Source organism: Danio rerio, chromosome 9, assembly GCF_049306965.1.
Source record: "Danio rerio strain Tuebingen ecotype United States chromosome 9, GRCz12tu, whole genome shotgun sequence".
Taxonomy (NCBI): Eukaryota; Metazoa; Chordata; class Actinopteri; order Cypriniformes; family Danionidae; genus Danio; species Danio rerio.
Window position 1 is genome coordinate 44,863,771 of NC_133184.1, and position 26,449 is coordinate 44,890,219.

General features: G+C 35.0%; 2 protein-coding genes across 6 annotated transcripts in view; both read right to left on the reverse strand.

Moving 5' to 3' along the window:
* The window catches only part of ccdc141 (coiled-coil domain containing 141), a 68,344-nt gene extending 55,468 nt beyond the window's left edge, over positions 1-12,876 (reverse strand). For all 3 annotated transcript variants that reach the window (XM_068223673.1, XM_001921349.8, XM_073913142.1), the window contains exons 1-3: positions 12,496-12,876; positions 7,922-8,044; positions 3,742-3,933 (exon numbers count right to left, since the gene is read on the reverse strand). In XM_068223673.1, coding sequence (XP_068079774.1) covers positions 3,742-3,933; positions 7,922-8,044; positions 12,496-12,597 — 417 coding nt within the window. In that variant the 5' untranslated portion in view covers positions 12,598-12,876. The remainder of the gene's footprint in view (positions 1-3,741; positions 3,934-7,921; positions 8,045-12,495) is intronic.
* A 7,217-nt stretch (positions 12,877-20,093) lies between these two features.
* sestd1 (SEC14 and spectrin domains 1) overlaps positions 20,094-26,449 on the reverse strand; it is a 63,937-nt gene continuing 57,581 nt past the window's right edge. For all 3 annotated transcript variants that reach the window (XR_012384881.1, XM_005167875.6, NM_182881.2), the window contains exons 16-19: positions 25,089-25,211; positions 23,469-23,660; positions 22,752-22,873; positions 20,094-21,201 (exon numbers count right to left, since the gene is read on the reverse strand). Coding sequence is in view for 2 of the 3 variants with exons in the window: in XM_005167875.6 (XP_005167932.1) it covers positions 21,027-21,201; positions 22,752-22,873; positions 23,469-23,660; positions 25,089-25,211 (612 nt within the window). In the remaining variant the exon portion in view is untranslated. The remainder of the gene's footprint in view (positions 21,202-22,751; positions 22,874-23,468; positions 23,661-25,088; positions 25,212-26,449) is intronic.

The following is a 26,449-nucleotide window of genomic DNA, read 5'->3' on the forward strand; positions in this document are numbered from 1 at the left end:
AGGCTGTATAAAAGTGTTTTGAAAAATCTAGTCAAATATTATTTACTGTCATCATGTCAAAGATAAAATAATTTAGTTATTAGTGATGAGTTATTAAAACTATTATGTTTAGAAATGTTACATTTTTTCTCTCCATTAAACAGAAATTGGGGAAAAAAATAAACAATGGGGCTAATAATTCTGACTTCAACTATATGTATATATATTTACATATATTTTTTTTAAGTTTACACAGGGATGGTGACAGTATCGTTTTCAAAAACATGCACTTTAAAACCAATTTTAAATGTTTCCATTTTCATAACCAGTAAATACTGCTGTTTTGTAAATGAATGACTAATTGCTTATACGTTTAGCTACAAAAATTGCCGCCAAAAATACTGTCCGCATTGTCCTATAGACCCTGCAATGTTACTTTCTTTCAGAAAATAACTTTGCTGCTTCAAATATGTGAAAATCTTATTTAAAAAAACTATTGAAAGAAATTAACAGCAGGAGTTACTTTTCAGATTTATTTGCTTTTAAAAAAAAAAGATTTGCTGAAATAAAATTAGTGTAGTCATGTTGAATCACACTCAATGAGAAAATAAGCTCCCTACAGACAGAAAACAAGATAGCAGAGCGTTACATTTATGTGATGGAAGTTTTCTCATTATATTGAACACATGGAAGAAAAGGGGATTGTCTCAGTGGACAATGATTTTACTGAACTAATAAGACAAAAATACAAAAGTAGTAAACCCTTTCAACTTTCATTAATCTGTATATACAGCATGTATATTTCTTGGGTCAGGAAGTTCTCAGAATGTAACATTAGTCTCATTTTTAATTACTTTTTTTAAAGGTAAATGCAGGTGTAGGTTATACAGTGTGTTGTTAAATGCAGAGCTCCTCTATTTAAAAGAGATCAAGCCTCAGTCAGGTATGGAAAAGTAACCCAAAAGTAACATAACCCATTACTTTCCATATAAAGTACAAAACTAGTTACATTTTTTGAGCAGTAACTCATTATTGTAATGCATTACTTTCAAAAGTAACTTTTCCCACCACTTCTGATAACCAATTTATTTTACCATCTCTGCACAGCATAAATATTTACAAAATAACTCATCAAAATAAAAGTTTGCATTGAATGTAGGAAGAAATATACAGGGCAATCACAAACATGTGACCAGTCATGTACAAATATCGATAGTTGTCATTTAATAAATAATTCAGTCAACTCAAAAATAAATAAATAAATAAATAAATAAATAAATGCTGTTACTAGTCGCCAAACTATTATTGTTTGTACCTGTATTACTTTTGATTTAAGTTTAAATATTTGGTGTGGTGGTTATTTCTAAAGTACTAAATCTGTTGTTAATGGAAACAATGTAACTTTAACAGTTACATTTGTCTGATTCTGCTTTGTCACATTTGTTTTTCAACATCTGCTTGGAAACACACAACCATTGCATAACCACTTTTTGTTGAATGACAACTATCATGTTATGTAAATGACAGCAGCAACCTTCAACAACTGAATGCAGCCGACATACATCATCAGACTAATACAGCAGGAAGCACATCTGTTGAAATGTTAGCAGTGAAACTAATATTGTTCTGAAAGATGTTCAATATTTGTTTTCCTCATGAGTTTATTTACACAACCACTGCCTTTTGATCCCGTCAAAACATCTGCGTGTGCCATTGATGATGATGATCTTTTATCAAGAATTTCTGGCTAAGGGAGATAGCAAAGTAATGTGACAAACATGTTTCAGATTGCAAAAAATTTAGGGAAACAGTGGCTCACTTTGTAAAAAATCATGAACAAATAGACAGTATTATGTTTTCTTTGAGTATCAAATAGCACCATGTTTCCTAAGTTTAAAGCTGTGAAAACAAAAACCATCCATTGCACTTTTAAACAGAAACATTGCTTTAATACAGTACACAGTGTAGAGCACTCCCTGCAGCATGTTTAATAATCAGAGACCATTTTTTTCCCTAAATTGTTTAGAAAAGCTGCTGGTTATAAAATACTGACGTTACATTTGGGAAAAGTTGCAAAACTATTATAATGACCTTTATTTGTTAAGTTATTATGCACAAATTAATTACACTTATAACACATAATTCTTTTCATTTATTGCATTACTCTGTAAAAAGCAATACTCACTTAATAAAGGTGAGTACACCCGTTGTAACTAGTTTTAATTAATTAGTAAAGTAAAACATTACTTTTTAATTCCCAAAAAATATTGGAGCAATACATAGAGCAAGCCCAGGCCAGACGAAAAACACAATATTAATGTAATGCATCACTTTACCTCAAAGTAAGAAAAATTAAGTACCACATTAAGTTTCTTTTAAGAAGTAGCTCAAGATTGTAATATGTGACCCTGGACCACAAAACCATTCTTAAGTTGCATGGGTATACAGTGCATCTGGAAAGTATTAATAACGTCTTTAGTCTTGAAGCTCTAAATTGGGCTCAGGTACATTCTGCTTCCACTGATCATTCTTGAGATGTAAGCAGCTTAATTGGAGTTCACCTGTGGTAAATTTAGTTGACTGGACATGATTTAAAAAGGCATACATCTGTCTATGTAAGCTCCCAGGGTTGATAGTGCAATTCAAAGCACAAACCAAGCATGAAGACAAAGGAATTGTCTGTAGAACTGAGACAGGATTGTTTCGAGGCACTAGCTGGGGAAGGTTACAGAAACATCTTGCTGCTCTGAAAGTTCCAATGAGCACCGTGGCCTCCATTCTCCGTAAGTGGGAGATGTTTGGAACCACCAGGACTCTTGCTAGAGCTAACCGACAATCTAAGCCGAGTGATCAGGGGAGAAGGGCCTTAGTCAGGGAGGTGATCAATAAGCTGATAGTCACTCTGTCTGAGCTCCAACATGATTCTGTGGAGAGAGGAGAACCTTACAGAAGGACAACCATCTGTGTAGCAGTCCACCAATCAGGCCTGTAGAGTGGCCAGATGGCATTCAGGATAGAGAGAAAGATGAATGCAGCAATGTACAGAGACATCCTGAATGAAAACCTGCTTCAGAGTTCAGATTTGACCTCAGACTGGGGCGACGGTTCGTCTTCCAGTCGGGCAATGACCCAAAGCACACCGCCAAAATATCAATGAAGTGGCTTCACAACAACTCTGTGAATGTCCTTGAGTGACTCAGGCAGAGCCCAGACCTAAATCCTATTGAACATCTCTGAAGAGATCTGAATGGCTGTACACCGTCGCTTCCCATCCAACCTAATAGAGCTTGAGAGGTACTGCAAAGAGAAATGGGCAAAAATTCCCAAAGACAGGTGTGCCAAGCTTGTGGCATCATATTCAAAAACACTTGAGGCTGTAATTGCTGTTAAAGGTGCACCAACAAAGTATTAAGCAAAGGCTGTGAATACTTCTGTACATTTGATTTTTCAGGGTCTTTTTTTCTAATACATTTGCAGCAATTTCAAAAACTCTTTTTTCACACTGTCATTATGGGCTATTATGTGTAGAATTGAGGAAATAAATCAATTTAATCCATGTTGGAACAAGGCTGTAACATAAAAAAATGTGGAAAAAGTGAAGCGCTATGAATACTTTCTGGATGCACTGTACATTGTAAAAGTAGTATAGAAATAAAGATGAATTAAAAAGAGTTTAAAATAAACTTTCCTTAACCTTGTATATAGTCAACTGAACATTATTAATAAAATTTGCTACAAAAAAAAATTGAAAGTCAACGTTACCTCCAAAGCACACTCAAAGAAATGACATGCCAAAACCAGCAGTGATCTCCTCTTCTCCAGGTGGTTCACCAGTGTTGTCCAAGCCTCGCTGAGAGAGACCGCCATGGCCTTATATACCAGCTCCTCTCCTTCCTTCTGAGCCGCTGTTTTATCAGCCTCCTTCAGCAAAGCCCACACACCTCCTTCATTTTTCTGAGGTAAATTGAAATTCAATTATTAGCCCCCAGCACAGCATTCTAGCATATTCAATGTGCACAGCTCTTTCTTTTATTTAAACTGTAAACAAGAAGCAGTTCCCACGCTGATTAGAGGCGTCTGGTGGGCAGATGCATATAAGTACATGATGAAATGTTCAGTAATGCGCGGTGCTGTTTTAACTGTGGTGCATGGAGGACTTTGTTTGCTCTGATTAAAGGCTGCAGTCTCTTATTTCTGGGTATGTAGTTCCTTTGGTCAGATGGCGGTTCTGATGCTTATACTTTCAAATATAGCATGGAAATGATTCTATGGCATGTAACTGTATGATGAAATCAATATTCTGAAGGCAGCTCAAAGCTGTTAGCAAGCATCACTTTGTGTGGCATACTGTCTGTCAGAAGTAACGCCAATTCATGCGAATCTGGCGGTATAAAAAATAAATTATTAATTACAATTCAAAAGTCCTTTCTTTTTACCATATGTATACCTTCATTCATTTTCCTTCAGCTTAGTCCTTTTAATCATCAGGGAATGACACAGTGGAATGAACAGCCGACTTATCAGAGCTCCTCACCCTATCCATAAGAGTGCGCCCTGCCACCCTTCAAAGGAAACTCATTTCGGCCGCTTGTATCCGTGATCTTGTCCTTTCGGTCATGATCCAAAGCTCATGACCATAGGTGAGAGAAGGAACGTAGATTGACCGGTAAATCGAGAGCTTTGCATTTCGGCTAAGCTCCTTCTTCACCACAACGGACCGGTACATCGACCGCATTACTGCTGCCGCTGCACCAATCCGCCTGTCAATCTCACGTTCCAACCTTCCCTCACTCGTGAACAAAACCCAGAGATACTTAAACTCCTCCACCTGGGGTAAGGACTTTCCTCCAACCTGGAGATGGCAAACCACCTATTTCCGGTGGAGCATCATGGCCTTGGACTTGGAGATTCTCATCCCAGCCGCGTCACACTCGGCAGCAAACCGCCCCAGTGCATGCTGAAGGTCCATGTCTGATGAAGCCATATATTCAGTATATGTTTTACACAACAGATGCCCTTCCAGCTGCAACCCAGTAGTGGGAAACACCCATACACTTTCGCATGCACACACATACACTACGGCCAATTTAGTTTATTCGATTCAACTATGGGGCATGTCTTTGAACTGTGGAGGAAACCAGAGTACCAAGAGGAAACCCACACAAACACAAGGAGAACATGCAAACTCCAGACAGAAATGCCAACTGACCCAGGCAGGGCTCGAACCAGTGACCTTGTTGCTGTGAGGCAACAGTGCTAACCATTGAGCCACCGTCACGCCCTACTCTATGCATATCTTTATAATTGAATAGCTTTGATCTTGAATGAAATCAACCTATTGAAGAGAGCAGATTTATAACAGTCATATTAAAAATGCTCAGCTGTAGAACCTTGACGTTAAACTGGGTCTTAAACAGGCATTAAAGCTGAGGAGCTATAATGATGCCTCCAACAACCACAACAAAAACCTCAATGGAAATGCTGTAAATACTCATCTCGTTATTCTTTGAAGAAGCCGATTCGAATGCTATCACTCGAATGAATGGACATTATCAGTGAATATCAGCACATATGGGCCAGTAGAGGGTCTTCTGCGCCTACTAGTAGGCTCAGCGAGCTGTTATCCAATCACATGGTTAATCAGCTATACTAATAGAGAAGACTCCAGATCCAGATCTGCTTTAACATTACTGTGACTTTTGGGTTTGTGGTTGGGGTAGATGTTAAATATTAATAATACTCTAATGATTAACCACGAGTTTAAATAAAACTCATGGTTAATCATCTATACTAATAGAGACAACTGCAGATCCAGATCTGTTTACAGTTGGGGTAGACATCAATAAAACACACTTAACAGTAAATTTACATAAATAATATAAATAATTCTTGTTAACTCCCGCCTCAGCCGTATGTGACCTATAGTCGATTCACCATGTGGATGGATGATTACAGCCTTCTGAGCCTACTAGTAGACACAAAAGGCCCCTACTGGTCTATATTTATCAGCTGATAGCCTGTGATAATGCCTGTTTAATCAAGTGATAACATTCAAATCGGGTGTTTGAGGACCAGACTAACACTCCCATTTATGCTAGATATGTTTATTTCTGTATTTTATGATTAATATTACAATGTAAATGGTTGGAATGCTAATAATTCTATATTTAACAAATGTCTCTTCTGCTAGACCAGGGGTGTCCAAACTCGGTCCTGGAGGGCTGATGTCCTGCCAATCTTAACTCCAACTTGCCTCAACACACATGCAAGGATGTTTCTATAGAGCCTGAGAGCTTGATTAGCAAGCCCAGGTGTGTCTGATTGGGATCCACCAGTCCTCCAGGGCCGAGTTTGGACACCCCTGTGCTAGACAAACTAAAAGAATAACATTTAAGCATTTGCTGAAATAGATTTTTATGCAGTCTTGCCCATCATGTTTGACCAATTTAATGCACCCTTGCACAATAAAACGATTCTTTTTACCATTCTAAAATATTAATATTAACTCCTAGAGTTTGAACAGTGGTGTATGACACCACTGATTGGCTGTCTGGTGTAACTTAATCAATTAAAATCTATCTATTATCTATTTTATGGTCCAGCAGTTGCCCTATTTATTAATAATTTTAATTCCAAAGTCCTTTTTAAGGGTCTAAACATGCTAGAAAACTGACAAACCTATAAACACTCCAGACAAATTGCATTTTAAGCTTTGTTTCTATACTTGTAACAATTGACACAGAATGGCAGAATATCTGCAAAAGTCTCCTGGAGTGAAATCTGAAACCTAACAGGAAGTTGGATATTTTATTTATTTATTTTTTTGCTAATTTAGGCCTTGAATTTTAATAAGTTCCTAAATATTTAATCAGATTAACACCAAAATGTAGGCAGTTTAAATTAAAGACTTTTTAGAAGTAAAATTGTGAAGATCTTGACTTTTCGTTGAAGTGGAGCATGGTAGCCTGACAAATTTTTATGTTTTGCCAAGAGAAAGGAAGTTACTATAACTATAAATAATAATTGTCAAAGTCATTTAAGGGCATCACGGTGGGTAGCATAATCGCCTCATAGCAAGAAGGTCGCTGGTTCGAGCCTCAGCTGGGTCAGTTGGCATTTCTGTGTGGAGTTTCATGTTGGCGTGGGTTTCCTCCGGATGCTCTGGTTTCCCCCACAGTCCAAAGACATGCGCTATGGGTGAATTGGTCAAGCTAAAATGTGTCCATAGCGTATGTGTGTGTGAATGAGTGTATATGGATGTTTCCCAGTGATAGGTTGCAACTGGAAGGGCATCCACTGTCTAAAACATATGCTGAATAGGTTGTTCGTTCATTCCGCTGGGGCGACTCCAGATTAATAAAGGGACCAAGTTGAAAAGAAAATAAATGAATGAATGAATATATATATATATATATACATACATACATACATATATATATATACTTCAAAAAATAAAATATTTATTCAAAAATGTTTTATTTTGATTATTTTTTTAAACAAATTGTTCTTACATTTTATATCTTCTGATTTTCATACTGTACGTATTTACTACGGTACTTACCATAAACCCATTTTAGTAAAGACTTATATTTTTAAAATTATGTAATGTCTGTAAAATAAAATGCCTTAAGTTTGTTAACTAGTGACATTAGGAGTTAAAAAATGCAATCAAAAATGTTTTTCTTGGTGGGGCAGTAAAAGGGTTAATAAAGCCCTGACCTGAAGACATGTACATACCAACATTCAGCAACAGTCATATCATCACCTGCTGTCAGAGGAAGTTTGGTATATATCAATAACTTTTGACATATTTTACAAACTTTTGGCAGAATGCTTATTGAAAACTGTTCTCTGGCAACCTAAGGCAGTGAGCCTGGGTCCAAAGGCTCTTTCACAGCTGTTGCAGCTTTAAATATTTATTATTATTGTTGTTTGAGATCACCTTAAGTTTGGCAAGGAGCTGCTCGTGTTCCTGCAGAAGCTTTTTGGTCTCATCTTGGTTGTTTCCAATCTCCAGGAGGTTAGGCTGTGCCTCAGTCAGCTGTATATGCACCAGCTCCCCACACTTTAAAACACACACATACAGAGAGTGAGAGTGAGAGGTGTTAATGTATGGCTGTGCTACTGTACATGCATCTCTTGTATCCACGTGGCCTCAATTGCATTTGACAGACTGTAAACAAGACTGAAAGCAGGTTCTCTCCACTGGCTCCTGCCCAAAAAGGACTTTGATGTCAATGCAAAGCTCCCTCTGTTAGTCCTCATCCGATCTATTGCAAGTCCCAATGCAAACTTTGGCATGCAAATTGTGCTGATCTTAAAATCGCACTGCAATTTGCAAGTACGAGATTCTGAGCCATTCTGAGACCGAATGAAATGTAAAGCTTCCACAGCTGCCACAGCCTGTCAAGTTTGTTAAACAAAAGCAAAAATACGGTTTCAGGTATGTGGGATGATGGCTAATTATCTGTGTATATATTAAGGCCACTTCTACAGTGTGCTATGCAGGAATGTTATGGTATTTATTAATACCAAAATTGCATTAACTGCTTTAAAACTTGCCATATAAACAACAAGGTGGAAAATCTAAAAACGTAGGACAGGGAAGATTATTGGTAAATAAATACTTCAATTTACTGTTTCCTTAGGTATCAAATGATTTAAAATATATTGTGTTTAAATATAAATACATGTAAAATTCAATCTGAATTAAATAGTCACAATAAAAAAGTGATTTTTTCTTTCGTTACTAGTCAAAATATCAAAAAATTCTTGGATCTAGAAGGAATATTGTTTTGTTTTCACCTTTAGAAGAAATAAGGCAAAATTAATGTTCTTTAAAACAAACAGGATCTTTTAATCTTGATAACTGCTCTCTGGCTAGTTTGGTTCTTCAAACAAGTTCATGAATCAGATTAAAATGTCTTGATAAACTGATCTGAGGTCGCTGCGCGTGTTGTGAAGGACAGATCTATTGATCCTCGAAATCATGATCAGCAATGCAACTATTGGCTGACGGCACAAAAGCGTAATGACATCATCTGATTAATATTCAATTACCAATGTGAGCAAAATTACACAAAATCTGTAGTAAACGGTTTGTTAAATATGATGCGCAATAACATTCCACCTTTGAGCTAATTATTTCATTTTACAGTTAGAGTGTTTTTTTTTTCTTGATTAAAGTAGGCATAGTGGTATTATTGTAGCCGGTTTCTTAATCGATGTAAAGAATAACTGTATGTTTACAAAAGCATTTTGATATTGGTAAAGGCATCTGCAACTTTTGTGAAGCATCAAATCACCTTCATATTAGGTGACAGCTCAAAACATGTGCATGACTGCATAAATGTATTATTGCTTAAAAAAAAAGTCACATATTGTGCATATCTATTATAATACACAAATTGTTCTAAAGAGATCTAAAAAGTTCATATCAATAAATTCTCTTTGAACCACCAAGTGGTAGTCTTTGTACTTTTATTTCGGAGTGCAGATTGCATAAGTTTTATTAATATATATATTTTTAACTTATATATTTTTAACTTTAAAAAGTCTTAGTGCCCCCACCAGTGCCGATATACAGCCATATCCCACTGCTACTCGTGTGATATTGCGTTCATACAACAGTTTGACTGCATAATTGTGTATATAAAAACAAAATCAAACATGGAGAGTCTCAAAAACCCTTTTGTATGAGGAACTACTTTCTTCCGGATTCAAATCATAAGCTGACAGTTAAACAGTTGAGCATGCATCTTTTAAATTTTAAATCTGTCGTGTCTGCTTTTTGCTGGCTGTATGTGGGCGGAGTAATACACAAAGGGTAAAGAGGCTGTAGGAGTTCTGATATTGCAGCCAATCAGATTTGAGAAGCAGACAGAACTGTTGTGAGTGTGTGTGTATATATATATATATATATATATATATATATATATATATATATATATATATATAGTTAAAAATATATATATGTTTACTATTTTCCCAAGTGTATAACTACTGGTACTACTGTAAGAAAGTATAAGAATTTGGTACATACTTTTAGAATTATCTTTGCTTGAACTGACTCTATCTAATCCTGTGCCCATGAAATTAGCCTGCTCCCTAGCAGGTTTGAGCTACCAGAACTGTTGCTATGACAACAACTTAGTTTTGAAAAAACAAACAATCCTGGATCGTGTCAAATCGTCAATAACCAAATCCAGCTAACTGAGTAATCCACGTATGAAGAACAGACCCCAGTGAAGTAAAATAATCTTGTTTTGGATTTGAAATGTGGGTAATTGGACAAGAAACAAGACAAAAATTCTAAGTAAAAAAACAGTTTGTATAAATTCTGTATAAATACAGTATTTAAATACAATTCTGTAGCTCCTGGTCAACTAAAATTAAGACTTAATGCATATCTGGCGATGTGACTATTGTGGATGCACACATTGCAATATCGATGCTAAAACGATATATTGTGCAGCCCTACTTAGAAGACAAGCTTTTATGGACTACTTAAAAGCTTTCTGAACACATGTTCACAGAATATAGGTTAAAAACAACAAGAGATCGAAATTTTGTTCGGCTTGATATCTTCCTCGGAAAAACCACATGAAATCTGTAGTACCAACTAACCAGTACACTTTAGACAATAACTTCAGTCTAAAATCTAGTCATGTCATTACAGAGAGTCATTATGAATAATTCAGGCCATCAGTTGTTTGGATCATTATAGAGCTCTGTGTTTTACTCCCAGCTGTTTTTACTTGCCCATTAAGTCACTACGCCAGGCATTATGGAAACTTCACACTCCATGGAAGTCTCTTATGGAAACAAAACACAAAGGTTTTATTGATAATGCAAGCCAAGGGTGTGTTGAACAACCTAAACTGCGCGCTCATGACATCACTAGTGTAAGTAAGCTTCTTTCCGTGTTTAAAATAGTGTTTTTGATAAATCAGTGAACATCACAAAATCCAGGTGATGTGCACTTATTATGCTAAGAGAACAGCAGCTGCAGTGTTGCTATTGTATTACAAATCAGTAACTGTTCTTAACAATTAAATACATACAGTTGGTCAGAATTATTAGCTTCCCATTGATTTTTTTTTTCTTTTAAATATTCCCCAAACTATGTTTAACAGCATGGAAATTTTCACAGTATTTCTGATTTTCTTTTTCTTGTGGAGAAAGTCTTATTTTTTTATTTTGGCTAGAATAAGACATTTAAAAAATTTTAAAAGCCATTTTAAGGTCAAAATTATTAGCCCCTTTTTTTTCGATAGTTTATAAACCCTGTTATACATGATTTGCCTAATTAACCTGCCTAGTTAACCTAATTAACCTAGTAAAAATGACCCTTTAAGCTGAATACTAGTGAAAATATCTAGTAAAATGTTTACTGTCATCATCAAGATTAAAAAAAATCGGTTATTAGAAATGTGTTGAAAAAATCCTCTCTCCATTAAACAGAAATAGGGGGAACATGGAGGCTAATAATTAAAGGGGCTAATAATTCTGACCTCAGCTGTATATACAATGTAGTTTCTGCTTTATTCTGTAAGCTACTGTAAGCTAATTCATTTAGAGCATTTTGGCATAAAATAACAAAAACATTGTCTAAAGAAAACAAACCATTTTTTTTCACTTCAGAAGAGTGAATAACCCAGATTTTTTTTAAATTACATTAAATGTTAATGCAATGAAAATAATATTTGTATTTGAAATTGGGAAGAAATGTTATCAGACCTTTAGAAGATAATCAAACACTTTACCCAAGCCCATACCATATACCCAGGGAATCTTAAGAAACTGAGAATTTTTAAGGGGTCTTTTAAATATTTCCTCATGTTTATAATTCACACTAAATTAGACATTCCTTAACTTGTTACTAACTCTAACATGGATTATTATTATTATTATTGTTGTTGTTGTTGTTATTATTATTATTATCATCTTTATTAGACAAACACAAAATACCTAAAAAAGAAAGCTAATTAAAAATAATGAATACTACATACACTGAGAATAAAAACGATTCATTGGATTTACAAAAATATTTTTAGTAAAATGTGGTTAAAAACAATGTATATGGGTTTAATTTAAACATATACAACTCAGTAATGTTCAACAATTTGCTTGTTTAAATTCAGTGTATATAAAGTATTTGCTACCACTAAACCTTAAAAACATTTAGTAAATTCAACAATTTTTTTCAGTGTACTGTATTTTACAATTAATGCTAAAATAAAACTGCAGCTGGGACATTTTTCTGAATCTTCATTTGTACTGCATGATATGATCTGATTTAGAACAACAAATGGGTAAAAATTATTGATCCTTCAAATCTGACAGAACTATGATTTCAAATGTATTGAACAAAATTTTCAACAAGTCAAGAACTTAAAGCAGGCTTAAAAAACTGCAAAATGATACAACTGATATAAAAAGCAACTCCATTTAAATTATTGCCAGTGTCATATGCACAGAATTCAATTAATCGTAGAATAGTTTACATTTAAATACCTTGAGTATGGCTACAACAATCTGTGAGTCTCCAGCTTGTACGGCCACAGTGCTGATGGTTGTTGTGGAAGGCTGACCTCCAGCATCACCTTCACTGGACATTGTGGACTTTTCCCCTTTGGGTCCACACGTCCAAGAGCAGAAAGATCAGAACAAAGCCCAGTACACACAGGTTCTTGCTGTAATCCAAATATCCTGTTCAGAAGTCCACAACTGACGGCCAAACAAAAACAGAGCGAAGTCTCTAGGGTTTTCAAAGAGACACAACCCACGTCCACATCAAACCTCCACTTGCCCTGCAGGTAAAAAGTCTGCAACCCCTTAAAGGTCTTTCAGCATTGCTGGGCTCTTGCAGGCTCCTCTGGGGCCACTGGCCTGAATGAACAGTATGGTGCAAACACAGCCGTCTATGTTGACAGGACAGAGAGAGGCGTGTTAAAAATAGACATATCCACTAAGTTTATCACACACTGTGCACAGAGCCATTTGACACACCCCCCATTTAGTTGCTTTGGTGCGTCTGTTGCTTTCCCTCCTCCCCTTGAATGTCTCACTATGCCTAACCTTTGCTTTTCATTATAATAGTGGAAACAATTACATAAAGAAAACAGTTGACTATATTACCAAAAAGCCCAGGTTGTCCATGAGTGTACAGTAAGTACCCTCTTAAAAATAGAAGTTCTTTTTTTATCAATTTGAGTGTAATTTTCACTTTACAAACAGGTTTCAGCAAGTACTGTATTTACTAGCATGAACAAACACTTATCAATACATTGCAGTATTTATTTAGATTTGTTACCTTATATTTGAAAATTACGTCATTCATTGTTAGTTTGTGTACACAGCTCTTATAGATTGGTCAGTCACAACATTCTAAGGTATGTTATTTCCAGATAACAATTACTGAAACTAACACACATTCATCCAAATGGTGTCAAACAGTTAAAACAGTGGCATGACAGACAAGCATATGCAGTTGAAGTCAGAATTATTAGCCCACGTGACTTATTAGCCCGCTGTATATATTTTATAACGTATAGATTTTTTTCTACAAATTTCTAAACATAGTTTTTATACCTTTTTAAAATGTTCAAAAGTACTCTCCTTTAAAAAAAATCTCTAATTATATTTAAACTTTCACATTTCAACAATGTTTCATGGTAAAAGCAGCTTGGCAGTAATTACATTTAGGTGCCTTCGTTATTCAATAAATACAAATGAGTTAACCAAGAATGTCCAATTCGACATTAGTATAGACAGTTTGTTCATTCCTGGTCTCAAATTTATCATTTGTAAAGTGCCTTTCATTTGTTTTTGGGTTAATTCCATGTAATTTATTATTTATGCAGTTGTCCCATTCCCTTTAGCATTCAGCTTAAATCGCAATTTAAAAGTGAATTAGGTTAACTACGCAAGTTAGGGTGATTAGGCAAGTCGTTGTATAACAATGGTTTGTTCTTTAGGCTAATAATATTAAATCTTAAAAATGGTTATAAAACAATTAAAAACTGATTTCATTCAAACAAAAATAAAACAAATAAGACTTTCTCCAGAGGAAAAAAATACATGGGAAATTTTGCAAAAAAAAAAAAAAAAAAAATGCTGTTAAACATCATTTGGGAAATATTTAGAGAAAAAACAAAAACACAAAAACAGGAGGACTAATGATTTTGATTTCAACTGTACATGGATGGATAACACGTAGAAACGTTACATTCAACTGTATATGGATGTATAACACATATCACATACATGAAATGTATTCATATTTATGTAATCGTAACATATTCAATGATGGTCCAGATGATTTTCATTACCTGGATGAACCTGTATTCAAGGGTTGTTATCTTAAAATAACATACCTTGGAATTGCAGATACCTATCCCAAATAGCCGTGTAACAATCCCAGATAAAAACCACTGAAACTAATAACTCAGGCCTGATCCTTTGAATCATCTTGATCATCAATGAATATGTTTACATCTATCTGTTTTTGACTGTCTGCTTCCATGTTATGACTGACCAATAACTAGGTTGGTGTATGCTCCGTTCAGCCATTTTTATTTGTCAGCATTGCATTTAATTAAAGATTTAATAAAGTATTATGGCTTAACACAATGTTGTGTCAAATTGTTTTCTTTTGCGGAAAGTAGCCATGTAATAAGTGGGATAAAGTACATGCAGGTGGTAGTCATTGCAGATTCTTACATGGCTGTCTGGTGTACTTGATTGTGATTGATCAGTTGTGACAATCCATGGTATGTTTTTTTCAAGATAATAACCACTGAATAATACAGGCTCATTCGAGTATTATGAATAATCTTGGCTATCAGTATGTTCACATCAATATTTATGCTATTGATTAATGACTGAATAATAAATATGTAGGTTAGTGTATGCTCCATTCAGCATTTTTTCTCTCTCACCTTTAACTATAGATTTAATAAACTATTAGGGTTCAGATCAATGTTTTGTGTCTAATTTTTATTTTTTGTGGCAAGTACCCATATAAAAAGTGGGATTAAGTACACCCAGAAGGTTGTTTTTGCAGAATAAATTCAATCAGTCTCATACAACGGCTCTCTATGGCTGACACTATCTTGTGATTGAATAATACACAGGTTAGTGTATGCTCTTCAGTCGTTTTCGTTTCTGTCAGCTCTGCCTTTAAAAAAATTGTAAATTGTTAATAAATTGGCTCAGAACAATGTTTTGTGTCAAATTTTTACATATTACAGAAAGTAGATGTAATACATGGTATAAAGCACTAGTAAATAAATAAATAAAGGGCTACTAAAACTGTACTAAAAAGGGCTACAAAACACTAGCAGTACTAAACTACAGCCTGACAGGCTTATCGGCAGCCCAACAAAAAGAAAAGTACTGTTGCACAAGACTGAAGGAGTTTATTCTGTGATAACAACTGCCTGGATCTACTTTATCACTTACAAAAAGCCCTTCAGTCTTATACAACAGCCCTATGGATTACATTAAACTATTATAGTAAACTATTCCCGACTCAATTAGTACAAAAACTAGTTCTTTGTTCATGTTACTAAATATATTAACTAATGGAACCATAAAGTACACAGAAATCAGAACTGAATCAGTTTCACAATTTTGCACTCTACAATAAGTTTGCACAGTTTTGAGTTTTCATTCTACCAAAACAGCTGTTGTGCTGTATAAAAATAAATCCATGAAACACACTTTTGTGCAAACATCAATTATCAATTATGATAGAATGTTAATTTTGCCGTGAACTAACTGGATCAAAAGTGTGTATTTTCACTAGAAATAAAATTAGTCGTCATAAACATAATTAAAAGGTCAGAAATGACAGAAAAGCATTTTTCCAGTGATCATAGAAGAGGTCTATTCTGTCCATAAAGGTCTGTTCCAAACCACAGACCACCAGAAAGCCAAATAATGATCCCTCTATTAAATGTAATGGCTAATAAATTATTTAAATACATGCTTTTAGAAATACCTTGTTTTTCAAACGTATGCTAACACGTTTTTTTTTTTTGCTGAGCAACAATAATGTACAACAACAAAGTGCAAACAATTAAAAAAATAAATAAATAAAGTACATTTACAGTGACAAAGGCATCTGTCATTTTAAGAGTCTAGTATATCTCAGCAAAGCACAATGAGTGGAAAAGGAGTCTGATTGCGAAGTGGCATAAAAAATAAAAACAGTCTGTTGCTAAAAGTTCAACCAACTAAAAAATAAAAATGCTCATCCTAAATTCAAATGCAATTCTTTCTTCTGTTAAAATAAAAGATATAAATTTTTTTTGTTTTTTTTATTATTATAATACTTAATATGATAAAGGTAAAAATGTCTAACAGGTTTGGGGAAAAAAATAATTGATAGAATTTTTCTTTTTGGTAAATTTAAGCTAAAGTCCAAACACTTTAGCAGCACATTTGACTTATTAATCCTAATGCTACATCAGATAGTGTTAGGATCAAAATCAATGCTAGCTGTACTGTACTTACAAATGCATATTCACATTTGAAATAAAGATTCAAGGACAAGGCATCCCACTTTGATGTCTGATTGAAATGTACAGTTTTTTTAACAGTAAAATGGATGAAAAACATTGATAACTCATTATAATACAGAGACATTTGTCAAATTAAATTTAGAATGTAGCAAACACTTTACCAGGTAGCAGCAAATCATGACTTTCTGCACCTAAACCATTCTGGCTCTTTATTAAAATATTAATGTTTTCAAACTTCAGCCACATGCAAATAAATTGCCTTTTAAAGACCTACTCACCACAAACATAATGTCATCAAAGCATAACCATTTTAGTATAGACAATAGCAACAAAAAAACAAGTATGGACATATAATGCTTTGTATACCAAAATTAAATTTCATGAAGACTCTTTTCTTAAGTATTATCAATTTCTAAAAAGAGAGGAAAAAGTTACCTCTCGATCAGCATCACCCCACATACTTTCTGTTGAAAAATGTTGTCTTTTCCATTGAGGACAATAGTGGCTGCACTCTGCAGAACATCCTGAGCTCGTCCTATGGGGTCTTCCCATCAATTCCTGATGGAGGAAATGTTTGCAGATAAAAAGAGTGGGGGAACTGATAAAAAAACAACACAAAATGAGCAAGTACGTGCAAAACTATTTGCACATTAAATAATGAACCAGCACTTTATTATACAGCTGACTATAGACGAGTTATGATGTCATTTCAACAAATTGTTTGTGTAAAACAGGATAAAATGGACAAAGTAGAAAGAAAGAAATACCAGGTTCTCTAGATTTACAATTTTACGTTATGTTTGAGTTTGTCTTTGCTCTATAAACTACTAATTACATTTCTTCCAATTTTATAGTAAAAATGTTGTCATTACAACACCAAATGTCAATTGATGACAAAAGAAACCAAGTCTTCATGTTTTAAATTAAAAAAAATAGATATATATATATATTTTTAAATTGACCTTATTCTTAAATGCAGAAGTGCAATGTTTTTTCGATTGTTTTAGAACTTAAAACCCAACAGTCAATTTATCAAGTAAAATGAGTGTAGTTAACTTAAAATTTACAGGAAGTTAATTCTACTCATTTGAAAAGAGTTTTGTACACAATTGTTGAACGTAATGCCTTAACTAAACACCTCATTACTTCAACTTAGGTGTTTTTTACATGTATTTTTTTATGTCCCTTTGCTATTCGGGCTTATTGGAACCTAATTAGAATAAAAACCCAAGTTTCAGCTTTTGATATGGTGTACTTTTAGAGAAAAATTATGTCCATATGTGTGGACACATGGTCGAATTTACAGAAAACACTTTTTTCTGATTGTTTTTAATGCATATATAACATATAATTTTTTTATATGTTTTGACTATCAGAGAGTAAAAAATTTATTTTTTTTTGCCCATTTTGGAAAGTTAAAAATAGGATTTAGGACATTTCATATGCTGCAAAACAGTTGCAGGATGACACTGTATGTCTGTAACAAAATATAAAACATTCAAAGTATTTTAAATAGCCACTTCAGAACTAAAATGTACAGTCCACATGTGGCCACTAAGCCCTATAGAGGTTAAATAGAGTAAATTCACGGTACTCCTATAGATTAGTTTAACTAGAATGGTTTGTTGCAATCGGTTTGAGTTGCCCTAACTTAGTGGGTTTTAGAGTACTCAGTTGGTTTGAGTTCACTTTGTTTAATAAGTTTTACTGTCCTTTAATTGCTTCGTTTACTCAAATGGATTAAGTTCACAGTACTTATGAGGATCAGTTTTTGAACTTGAATGGTTTGCTGCAAGTGGTTTCCTCAAACGGTTTTAGTTACCTTAACTTTTTGGGTATTACAGTGTAGGAATAATTAACGGCAGAAAATGGCAGGTCTAAACAAGTGTGTTCTTGACTATACAGACAAAGTAACATAAAATAATATAAGAAAATATCAGTTCGTAACATTAAGCAGCAGAACGAGCAGTTTTTAACATCTTAAAATGAATGGAAGGGAACGAGACTGATGCCAAAAAGATTCAAATGGCTGCCTCCGTTTGTATGCAAAGAATCAGGTCAATAGAATACATCGATTACAATATTCTTAAACGCATACCCCTTTTTAAAAATAAACAAATGAAACAAAAGAATCCAGGGAACTTTCACTTTTCATATACACAATTCTTTAAAAACAACATAGTTGAATATTTTAAACCAGAAAACCTCCATAACAGACATCCATAGCACAAACTGAAAACTGGGAAAGTGATTAGGAGGTTGCAAACTACAAACTCTTCTAAAGGTTTCCAGGAAGTGCCACAGGGCCTGTTTTTTTCTTCTTCCACTGTTACAGACATACAGAGTCCTGCAGCTGCTGGGACAGCTGAGAAACTCAATAGAATTTGGAGAGAACCAATGGGCAGTACAGGACTTAGTAAGGCCCCTGCAGGCCCCTGACAACACCCGTGCCATCTGTCAGGGGCCCTGATAAACTCACAAGTTTATTATTAGAAAGAACTCTGATTCCCAGACCGGTCATCACACAAGCTCCATGACTAAGCTTTCTAGAAACCTGACAGGACACCCCTTCACTGCCTTAGACAAAAAACATAACAAAATGACCTCATGAAACACTTTACATTAATACTGACATATAAAAAATAAACATAATAAAATAATATACATATCTAATGTGAATTATATCAACACCAAGACAACTTATGTCTGTTATGAAAGTCATTTTCAGTCTAACCCGAATGAACACTTTAGAGCAGGGGTCTTTTATTAGAATTACCTTTATTTATGATAATATTAATGATAATAATAATAATAATTAACATAAGAGTGAGTTGTGAATTATAATGTGACTAGAGTCTGGAGTAATGAAGCTGAAAATCCTTCTCTAAAATCACTGGAATATTTAATATAATAATACTATAATATAATTAAATAATATAATTAAATAATACTATAAACTACTTTTGAAGTTATTTCATAGTGCAATAACATTTCACAATTTAGCAATTTGTACTGTATTTTTGCTGAAATAAATGCAGCTTTGGGAAGCAGGAAAAGCTTATTTTAAAACATTTTTAAATCCTACTGAGCCCAAACTTTTGACCGGTAGTGAAGGTCTCCAGGAAGAGGGTTAGAGCACCCCTGCTTTAATATTTTACCCCTGTAAATATTCAAAAAGCAGAAGCTTCAAGGTGAGCTGCTGAAACCACCAATATAAATATTGATGCATCATAAAATTCAGTTTATCAAAATATTTGAACTAAAACTGATAAGGACTTTCTCCTGAAATGAGCACAGGGCAGAGAGACTGAGCGTGAAAAGTAATGCCCGAGGCAACTAATGACCTGCTGGGCTCAAGACTTCTCAAAATGACATCTTGGGCAAAAAAAAAAAAAAAAACATATACAAAACACGCCAACATAATTGCAGATTTTATAAAATGTGTGTTCTGCACACAAACTAGCCCGCAGCAGAAGCTGGAAACAAGCTGTTATTTTACTTTGCTTTTAGTTGAAACCTTTTCAGTGTATAAAATCAGTCTGAAATATAAATTATTTGTCAACATAATAACAAAATCAATCAGCATAATATTGCCCATGTTTATTGAATGGGTGCTAGAATGTTCCTGTACAGCAATGGACATTATTTTTGCAAAGCAAACATACAGTAACAAAGTCCTGTAAACTGTAAAAACCTGCAGGCTTTATGACAGTAAAAGAGAAAGCCTCTCCTCTTCTGTTGTGGGCGCATTTCGTTTCTTCATTTATTTTATACAACTTATATTTTCATAAAATACAATATAGCCTTTAAAAATGGCAAAAAAGCAATTATACAATTTAAATGGTATGCAAGGTACAAAAAAAGGAAAATAAATATGAAATGAATATTAATGACATGCATCCTAATGCAAGCAGCGTACGCATAGACTGACAATTCATGAGATGAAACCGTTGCGTTTCACATTTGACTTATTTTGTACCTTCATTGTTAAAATTACAACCGTTTTTGATGTGTCGTCGAGTCCTGTTTCAACACTGCTTCTACATCGCCATCTTCAGCAAAGGCCTTGCGAATGGATATTCATACTGGCACAAGAGAGAAGACTTGGTAATTCTCAACAAAGCAACTGAAGGAACGCAATAGAAAATACAATGCTTACGGTCAGGAAAGGCCTACAAATCTAGAGCACCAGGTACAGATGGGGTAAAGATGCCGCTTTATGTACATTCTACAGGTTTAGTAGCACCATTACAAGCTCAAGGCGCCTCGCTGGGAGGAGAAAGACTGGACAGGTAAAGCTTTAAAAGAGGGCGAGAGTTCATAGTAGTGTGGTCTATTTAGTGCAGCATAAGGCTGTGGAGTCTCTTTAACTGCGCTCTGTAAGTTAAGATGGTTTGGTGAGGTGGAGGACAACAGAGACGGTGGGTTTTTCAAAGTCAGTTCTGGACCGGACCAGACGAGCATGTGAAGATCTGCGACTCCGCTTCCTGCAAGGAGGGCATAATGGGTAAGTGGTCTTCAACTCTCCCTGGGTTCCACCTCCAGAGCCGCCTCCTCTTCCTCCTCCTCCTCCTCCAGCCTCTGCTCTGCTTCCTCCTGCAGGAACCTCTTCTCCTCCACCAGCTTCATTCGCTCACGAATACTTTCAGCTGAGGAGGCCATGTCACCCGGACTACCGAAAAACTGTTCGCTCCTGCAGCCGGGATGAATGGGGATGTTGGAAAAGGACAAAAAAAAAAAGGCATTTCCATCTCAGTGATTGTTAAATAACAGGTCTAGATCATATTGAAACCCAATTAAGGACGATAATATAAATTGGTAATATTGGTATATACTATAGTATATTAGTATTTACTATTAATAATATTAATATAATGGCCACATTATTAGGTACACGTGTACAACTGCTCATTAACGCAAATTTATCATCATATGGCAGCAACTCAATGCATTTAGGCATGTAGACATGGTCAAGACGATCTGCTGCAGTTCAATCAGAGCATCAGAATGGGGAAGAAAGGGGATTTAAGTGACTTTGAATGTGGCATGGTTGTTGGTGCCAGATTGGCTGGTCTGAGTATTTCAGAAACTGCTGATCTACTGGAATTTTCACGCACAACTATCTCTAGGGTTTACAGAGAGTGATGTGAAAAAGAAAAAATATCCAGTGAATGGCAGTTCTGTGGGCTTAAATGCCTTGTTGATGCCAGAGGTCAGAGGAGAAAGGCCAGACTGGTTCGAGGTGATAGAAAGGCAACAATAACTCAAATAACCACTCGTTACAACCGATGGTCTGATGAGTCTCGATTTTAGAATTTGGCCTCGAAACATGAAAGCATGGATGCCTCCTGCCTTGTAAAAGCCCTGTAACAGTTCAGACTGGTGGTGGCGGTTGTGTAATGGTGTGAGGGATATTTTCTTGGCACACTTTGGGCCCATTAGTACCAATTAAGCATCATGTTAACACCACAGCCTACCCGAGTATTGTTGCTGACCATGTCCATCCCTTTATTAACATAGAGTACCTGTCTTCTGATGGCTACTTCCAGCAGGATAATGCACCAAGTCATAAAGCGCAAATCATCTCAGACTGGTTTCTTAACCATGGGAATGAGTTCACTGTACTCAAATGGCCTCTCAGTCACCAGATCTCAATCCAATAGAGCATATTTGGGATGTGATGGAACGAGAGATTCGCATCATGGATGTGGAGCTGACAAATTTGCAGCAACTGCGTGATTCCATCATGTCAATATGAACCAAAATCTCAGGAATATTTCCAGTACCTTGTTGAATCTATGCCATGAAGGATTAGGGCAGTTCTAAATGCAAAAAAGGGTTTAACCTGGTACTGGTAAGGCTGATGATTAACATCAAATCTTTCATTAAAGTTGCCATAAAACTATTGAGTCCTGGGACAATTTCGAAAAATATGTTTAATCCACTTCAAATGTTGACTATTTATTCTTTAACTATAACTATTAATTATTTACAATAGTTTCAGTTGTTTAATGCATTAATACATGAAAATAATAATATAAACAAAACAAAAAAACATGATTTTGGATGCAAGATGATCAATTAAAAATTAATTCTCTCTCCATCTATCCATCCATCTATCTATCTATCTGAATTAAATGCATGGCCATTAAGTGTAATAAATTGTTCTTCTTATTAGTAGTATTAAGAGTAGTAGTAGTAGCAATAATAGTTTGTGTTGTACTTTGTCCTTTCAGCTCTTACCCATCAGGGAAAATGACTGGCACAGTGAGCCTGTCCAGTAGCCCTTTCCCCAGCGTCTCCACCTCTTCATAAGCCTCCACATCTACCAGGAGCTCTGCCAACTCTGGGCTCTCTCTCACAATCTGAAAACAGAGAGAAAGCCAATTATATACATACATACATACATACATGTATATGTATGTAAATGTATATATATATATATATATATATATATATATATATATATATATATATATATATATATATATATATATATATATATATATATATATATGTGTATATACACACACACACACACACACACACACACACATACATATATATGTATATACATATGTATGTATGTATGTATGTATGTATATGTATGTATATATATATATATATATATATATATATATATATATATATATATATATATATATATATATATATATATATATATATATATATATATATACACATTATGCAAACAAAGGCTATACTAATATTTTCCCAATGTGTTAGCTGAAACAAAATGAGAAAAAGTGATAACCTGTCATTATTCACACACAGCCATTTGCAGTTATATTTCCCATTAAAACTCAAGAGGGAGAAAATCCTATGTTGCTGGTCAACGTTTTGTCTTGTTGTGTTCAATGGAACATTCATGTTTTCATAGGCTCTCTAAATGATATTTCCTACAGAATTTTCCTTTTCAAATCTGACATTGGCACAAACCTTCTCAGCAGCCGTGTGAAAGGCGCTGGCCATCTCCAGCCGGTGCTGGCGCTCATCAGACGTGACGGTGAACTGTTTCCACACGCGGTTGAGTCTGGGCAGCGTGTCTCCTGAGGAGCGGGTGGTACAGCGCAGAGACTGGCACAGCACCACTGTGGCCTGCAGCAGCTGACGACCGTAATCATACGTGCTCTGGAAACACAACAGGACACAGTTACAATGTTGTACAATAACAACAACTCGTGGGCTGGAAACGAAAGCAGATTACTCAAACACACAATTATTATTTCAGCACGACTAATTTATTTTTGTTGCGCATTGCAGGTGTCTTTTATTTGTCCCACCTTCTTGTGTTGTTTTTGTGTTACCCCATAGGCTCCCATGTTAATGTGTTCCAGGTTCTGATTGGCTGCTGATTGTGGAAAGCTATTAATACAGAACTTCCGGGACTCATTTGTGGTGCTGGGAAAGGAGAGTTTCTGGATATTGTCTGAATGTCCACCTATGATTGCAACTTTTTAAGAGTTTGAGGTTGAAGGGGTGGCCTGCCAATTAATTTAATTACTTCTGACTTTGTTTAGGGAAGAAGGTAACCTTCCTGTATTTTTCTTTAAAGATTTACAGGTTATTTAGTTTATTTACTCTGCAGATTGTTTAAAAAAAATAGGATCTTGTTTTAGAAATACTGAAAAAAGAAATCATGAAAAGACATTAACCTCCTGTAGAAACAAAAGGGAGGATTTTATTTAAAACATGAGAATTCGAAAATTAAAGTAAAAAGTGGTGGGGAAGATTAAATGACTGAACAAAGGATATTGGATTTAAATATTTTGGAGCACAAAAAATTAAGGAACTTTTTCAACCACTTTATAGAATAAAGTTTTTTATTTATTTTATGTTTACATGACAAACTTATAAAATAACTGCTCAGATTAAAGAAACTATTTAAAAAAACATCCCAAAAAATATTTTTTTAAATATTTAAATATGTTTAAGTATTTAAAAAAAAGTCCCAAGATGGGTTAAAATAACATGAAAAGACGCATTTGCATTACAGAACAGAAGAGCCAGACAGAATCTATGGATGTTTTTTTGCTACTGTCAAATAGAATTTTGTAAAAAAAAAAAAAAAAAAAAAATTGCGGATTTGTGCAGAATGATTTTAGGAGTATCATAACTAAAGATTTAATTTCTGAAATCAACAAATAATATTTTTTTTAACTTTTATTTAATGTTCACAATGCAAATCCAATTAGATCCACTTATTTGGTAAACAAAGCCTCTCATTTGATAGATCAACAAAAAGACAGAACATATTACTTTACAAACTGTATTGTACATAAATCATATGTACACTTTAATATTATTATTTAGATAATATCAAAATAATATTAGTGAAATGAATTTAAAAACGAAATAAATATAAATGTAAACACATTTACAAGTAAATACATAGACTTAATTACGGGCTAAAAGTCTGTGGACAGTGGGGCCTACCCATGCTTCACAAAACAACAAGAATGAATTTATTACATTTTAGTCAGGAATTTATTCAGTCTATTCTGTTTTAATATTACTCTGTGTTTCAATTAACATTCAGTATAATTGAGCATCCAATACCTGTGCAACATCCACAAACTTCTTGTGTTTCTCCAGCAGCACTTTGGTTTCTTGTGAATCATCTCCCAGTCGGATGTGGGTCTTCAACAAAGCATCGAGCAACTCTCCCAACCACTCTACTGCCTATGAAAACACCAAACACCACTTACAGAAACTACAGAGACACCTCAGTGAGTCTGTTCACATTAGGGCTGCAAAAAAACATCTGCATAAATACCCCAATGTAGACATCCACAATAGTCAGAGAATATGCAATGACCAGTTGTGATTCTAGTTGATCAGGTACAATAGTTTGTCATTGCAAAGTTCATCCATAATGTAGTAAACATTTATCACTTGCATAGCATTTTTTAAAAGCACTACTCTTCTACTTCTCAGAAAAACAGAAAAGCACTCTTCATTTCAGTTGCATCTTTGCTCTTTTGCATCGTCCTGTAATTTAATTATTATGTATTATGCAGAATAATCCTAATCAACCTAAAAGTATAAATTCTTTAAAAAAAGGTGTAATGCTGCTTTCACACCAGACGCAGAACTCGCGTCAAGCGCAAGTGATTTACATGTTAAGTTATTGCAAATGCGCGAATAGACATCCTGTGGCGCGATACGTGTGAATGGCATGGCACGAATTACGCAAATTGCGCGAATGGCGTGGTGCGAATAGAGCGATATGCACGAATGGCACGGGGCGAATTGAGCATTTTGCGCGTTTGACACGCTTAACGCGTGAATTTCTCGAGTTCGAAAATCTGAACTTCAGTGGACAGTCACGCCGCGTTAACCAATCAGAAGCTTGCTTTTGTGGGGGCGTGATTGTGACGTAGAACTTGTTGATGGTTTCCCGGGGGAAATCCTCCAGGCGACACCGACAACAAGTCATCAAACTGGGCTTGGCTCAGTCAGAAGCACCGGTTAAAGCCTCCGTGATCCAGGTTCAGTTTCTGGAGGAGTTTATGAGCTCACACAGCTGGATGCACCTCTGAAAGCATGTAGTGGACTAAGACACGGTCCTAAACGTATCGACGGTGTTTTTCAGCCTTCATAAAGTACATGAACAATGTTATTTTGTTCATAAAATCCATGTTAGCCTTTTAGCAACGAAGCTACAGTCACCGGGCAGACAGAAGCCCTGCCCTTCACGCGAATGAAGCAAATTTCACGTGTGAATGAAGCGGGGTTTGACGCGAGAATGAAACGAGTAAATTCAATATCGTGATTTATCCATGCGTTCCGCGTCTGGTGTGAACACAGCATGAGAAATCTATTAAAACTGTTTTTAACAAAAAATATATTATTGCAGAAAAGTGATTTTTTTAAAATAAATTTAAATAAAACTATTTTTCCCGATATAGTGCAGCCCT